Source organism: Arachis ipaensis, chromosome B05, assembly GCF_000816755.2.
Source record: "Arachis ipaensis cultivar K30076 chromosome B05, Araip1.1, whole genome shotgun sequence".
NCBI classification, from domain to species: Eukaryota; Viridiplantae; Streptophyta; class Magnoliopsida; order Fabales; family Fabaceae; genus Arachis; species Arachis ipaensis.
In genome coordinates, this window is record NC_029789.2 from 1,501,120 (window position 1) to 1,506,331 (window position 5,212).

The following is a 5,212-nucleotide window of genomic DNA, read 5'->3' on the forward strand; positions in this document are numbered from 1 at the left end:
TAAAATAACAAAATAGATGTTTTAAAAAGCAATAGATAAATAAAAAAGTTAAAACTTTTTATTTGTAATATTCCAAATAAATATCCTATTAACACACTTGTTTATTTTTTTTTTATCAAAGATAGGAGACTCGAACCCGCAATCTCTTAATTGAAGATGGTGAGACTATGTCATTTGAACTATAAGTCATTCGCTATTAACACACTTGTTACTTGTTGGTAAACAGGTAAACTATATAAAAAAAAAAAGTACAGAATACACAATTTGGGCATAAAAAATAGACAGATTGGAAATAAATGATAACAGTGTTTTCCAAAATTAAACACTTGTGTTGGGTGTTCTGTGATGTGTGTCCTTCTTCTCCCTTTCCCCTTTCACCTCTCTCTTCACACTTCACACTTCACACACTATATACAAACACTTCCTTTTCCAGTTTCACATAGCAGCTACTAAAACTAGTGTTAGCAGCAACTGCACTAAGTAACTAGTATCTTATTCCTTCAAGTTGAGAGAGAAGAAAAGCTCAAAACTTGGCACGTGATTCACTGACCCAATAGGCTTGTTAGGTGAAAAAAAGTCTCTTTTCTTGGTTTCAAGAATCCCCAAACACAGATGCACTAATGAGTGTGAGCTTCAACATTTCTTATTGGGGGGTGACTCAATTCATGAATGGGTTGCATGGTGTCTCAGCTCGCTTCAAAGTTCGCCTTCTTCCCACCCTCTCCACCCACTTACCACCTCAACAACCGGGACAACGACGGCAAGCTCACGGTGGTCTCCACCGCCGCTCCGATCCCTCACGCCGACGACACCAACTTGGATGTTCTCCTTGTTGACACCAAACATGGAAACAAGATCGTTGCTTTCTATCTTAAGAACCCTTATGCTCGCCTCACTCTTCTCTATTCTCATGGCAATGCTGCTGACTTGGGTCAACTCTATGATCTCTTCGTTCAACTCAAGGTCAATCTTAGAGTTAATCTCATGGGGTTAGTCTTCCATTACTACTATATTCTTTCTCACATTTTCACTTCATTCAAAGACTTTACACGTTACTCACTGACCCATCCCTTCTTTTGTGTAAACAAACTCCTTTCTTTCTCTCTCCTATCTTCTCTCTCTCTTTCTTCCTACTTCCTATGTTGTTTGTTGTCTTAATATCATTTTTTTATTATCTAGCATAGCTGCATAGATCTGAGATTAAGTTTATTTTTTTAAAACCTACAATTTTATCTTTGCTTTAGATTAATTTGGACTTTTGATGAGTTACCCTCGTGTGTTAGTTCTTTAGATCTGGTAGGTGAATCTGTGTGTGTGTGAGAGAGAGAGTGTGTGAGTGAGAGTTAATCAGAAAACGCCAATGTCAATGCCTTTTGAGTTTTAAGTTTTAACTATTACTATCTCTTTTCAACTAAAGCGGAAAGTAAGTAAATGAAGTTGTTGAGGGTTTTTGGACCAAAAAACAAAAATAAGAATTAAAGTAAAAAAAGTGAAAGAGGTGGAAAAAAAGTAGCTTGTATTTTTGTGGTTTCTTCTTGGTATTCCGTAACAATCTTCTTCTGACCTCTCCTTGTCCTCCATTATTTCACCTTTTCTTTTCTTTCTCTTCTCTAAAGGTACTTGAGTTTTTACCTCTATATACAGATTAAGACATAGCATAGCATTTTTCTCTTTTGCACTCATTTGCCTTTCTTTTTCAATTTTATTTATTTATTTTTTAAGTTCTGAAGGAAAGTACTAAAGAATTTCCTTTACATTCACTTTAGTAGTGATTTATTGATGCATTATTATTAGGTGGAAACCTTGTTCCGTCAAACGATTTGAGATGTTTGATTAAATTGTCGTCTAATGATTCTCAAGTCTCAACTATTAATCTCACATGAATACATCTTCACGTGAGTTTTCAGCTTATTATTATTAAGGACAAAAAAACAGCCAGAACTTGCTTTATTTAGCATTAATTAATTATCGCAACAATTAATGAATGCTAAATAAGGTAAGTTATTGCTGTTTTTGGCTGTTTTTCTTTGGTTACCAAACATTTCTGATTATTAATTGGTGGTTTCCACTTTCCACATTCATTAGTTACATTTGTGTAAAGACTTTTCATGGGAAGATAATATGATTGATTTATTGGCTTTGAGCTTTAGTTTCACCATGTTTGGATGTTTCTATGTAAATGAGAATGAAGTAATTAATAGGATTGGATTACAATGCCAAGGGACAAAATGGGAAAACAAAAATCCTTCATGTTAAAAAGGTTAATTGTATTTAGACAAAGTTTGTATGGAAATTTGAAATACATTGAACGTTGGATGCACTAATTTTGTAACGTGACACTTATTATTGACCAAGGGAATATAATAACCTTGTCTATAAGGGAAACATAAAGAAGAATTATAATGTTTACATTTTTTAGTTATATAATTTTTTTTGAGAAAGTATAGAGGAACAACGCTTTTTTTGAACAACTTAAACAATAAGTTAAAAAAGGAAAGTTAATTTTAATTTTAAAAATCAAAATTTAAATTAATTAGATATAATCCTTGTTTTGAATGGTTAGTGGGCCTGAAATACAGCCCGTTGTTCATGTTGTTCGCATTTCTCATTGTTCACCTAGCGGAGTTGAATTTTTTTTCCCTCTAATATTACTCCAATTTTGGACAATTTGGTGGGTCATTGGTTAGTGTTTAAGGAATCTATATGTATTATCCAAACATATTGTTAGAATGTATGTTGTATATAGTTACATCAATTTAATTTATGAATTGACTTAACAAGGCTACATACATGACTCAATTCAGTTTGTAAAGGTAGTTGATTATTGAATTGGATTTGGAGAATTATGTGATCAATTGATGAGAACCATTAATTGATGGACTAAAATTATATATATGCAAGTTTAATATTTCAGGGCATACATTTCTGGACATGAATTGAAAGTTGATATTTTCCTTTAACGTTTTTTTTTTTGCAGATATGACTACTCTGGATATGGGGCCTCTACTGGCAAGGTAGGCCATTCTTTTGGAAAAATACAACACTATTTTGTTCTCTTATATTCATGTACTGCTCACACACACTCACTCTCATGAAGGCACCGTTATTCTCGACCGAACGAAAAGAGAAAAAAAACTTTATTTTATGGTGTTGTCATTTGATGTTTATTTTCTTGCTTTTGTCCATGGTAGTGGTTGTTCCAGTTGGAGATTAATTGATAGTAGGCTTTGAATTATATAACAATAGAAATAATTCCGATTATGTAACTAAGCTATCTATTTAGACTACAGTGCATAGCAAGTAACTGATTTAATTTTCGGAAATTCTATGAATGGCATGTCATTGATATGTAATTGAAGTGCTGTTGAATTTTATGCAGCCTAGTGAATCCAGCACATATGCAGACATAGAGGCGATATATGAATGCCTCGAGACTGAATACGGAGTTAGCCAGGAAGATGTAATCTTGTATGGGCAATCGGTTGGAAGCGGACCAACATTGCACTTGGCAGCTAAATTGCCGAGGTTGAGAGGTGTCGTTCTACACAGTGGCATTCTTTCTGGACTTAGAGTTCTTTGCCATGTGAAGTTCACATTTTGCTTTGATATTTATAAGGTAAGCTATATATTTAGTTCTATAATACTTATTTGATGGAAAATTTATTTTTTGAGAAAATTTTAAGACTAAATTGATGTGACAATTTAAAAGTGTTAGGATTAAGTTGGTTAAATTTTTTTTTTCTGTATCATCTCATATCATCTAAATCATGCAGAACATCAACAAAATAAAGAAGGTCAAGTGCCCTGTATTGGTGATACATGTAAGTAATGAACTCTGATACTGTTTTGTCGCTTTTTTGCGTTTGTTTCTATCGGCATTTATAGGAAGTAGTAGACAAAGAAATTACTGTGTATAAGATTTCTTTCACTTTGGAACCTCTGATTCATTGTATAAGGAAAGACAACATGCACTACTCTTGTCGTCCTGCCGGATTTCCTTATTCGCAAGGAACTTTGAGTAGATAAACTCTAAGTTCTCTCCAAGTTGTGTAGCTTATCTAGTTTTCTATATCCTTGCATTTGTTCATGTTTTATATTGTCTTTGGACTACTGACTAATAATTGTGTGATGTTCCATCATAGGCTATAATTTGATTTCGAAAACTTGAACCTTTTTCTTTGGCAACTTGTTCCCTCTTGATTCAGACTAATTGGTGCAATTGGTTTTTGAACTTCTATAATGCTGCCTCTTTTGGAAATATGCATTTGGAAAACAGGTGGCGAAAACTCGAGTTTGGAGAAAGGGACAGAGACAATGACAAAAACTTATAATCGTTTTTGTCCCTGGCTTGTCACAATTTTTAAGATAATGTCTGTATTTTCAAATTTGAGAGACTCATCTGAGCATACTAATTTATCATATCCAATTATTTTGCTCCTTCAAGTGCTACCAACTTCATCTGTATGTGATTGATTAAATGCTAAATTGTTTTCCAGGGTACAGAAGATGATGTTGTCAATTGGCTACATGGTAATGGACTGTGGAAAATGGCGAAAGACACCTATGATCCGTTGTGGATCAAAGGAGGCGGCCACTGCAACTTGGAGCTTTACCCCGATTACATTCGCCACCTATCCAAATTTGTCCAAGAAATGGAGAACATGACAACCGAAAAACGCCTCAAGAAGATTCGTCAGAATAAGAAGCTGGAACCGAAAAACTGTTGTTTGTCTGGTTGTGAATGCTGCAACATTAGTAGTTGTACATGCGAATGTCCGAAATGCTCTAGCTGCGAATGTCCGAAATGTTCTAGCTGCGAATGCCCGAGTTATTCCTTGTCCTTCAATTGTCCTAGGTGCTGTAAACTTAGCTGTGCAAAGTGTTGCCGCCTACCGAAGCTGTCGAATTGTTTCGGACCATGCTTGTGCTGCTGCGGAAAATGCTCAGGTTCTAGTTATAGTATAAGATGCTCAATGCCTAGTTGCTGCTGCTCAACACCAAGTTGCTGTAAGAATTGTTGGTGCTGGAAATGTTGTTTTGGATTTGGAAGACACAGTGGCACAAATGGAAAGCACAATGGCTAAGTGGTGAGAACATAAAAAAGCATGAAGCATGTTCATGATGTATAGGTGCCTAACACTCCCTCTGGATATTGTGCTGTGAATGTAAAAACATATGAGGAATTAGGAAAATGCATATCATCCACTGTCCC

General features: G+C 34.8%; 1 protein-coding gene across 1 annotated transcript in view; it reads left to right on the forward strand.

Moving 5' to 3' along the window:
* Window positions 297-5,212, forward strand: part of LOC107642357 (protein ABHD17B) — a 5,131-nt gene continuing 215 nt past the window's right edge. The window contains exons 1-5 of the mRNA XM_016345683.2: window positions 297-989; window positions 2,978-3,014; window positions 3,380-3,616; window positions 3,774-3,821; window positions 4,497-5,212. Of these exons, the coding sequence (XP_016201169.1) occupies window positions 670-989; window positions 2,978-3,014; window positions 3,380-3,616; window positions 3,774-3,821; window positions 4,497-5,084 (1,230 nt within the window). The 5' untranslated portion in view covers window positions 297-669 and the 3' untranslated portion in view covers window positions 5,085-5,212. The remainder of the gene's footprint in view (window positions 990-2,977; window positions 3,015-3,379; window positions 3,617-3,773; window positions 3,822-4,496) is intronic.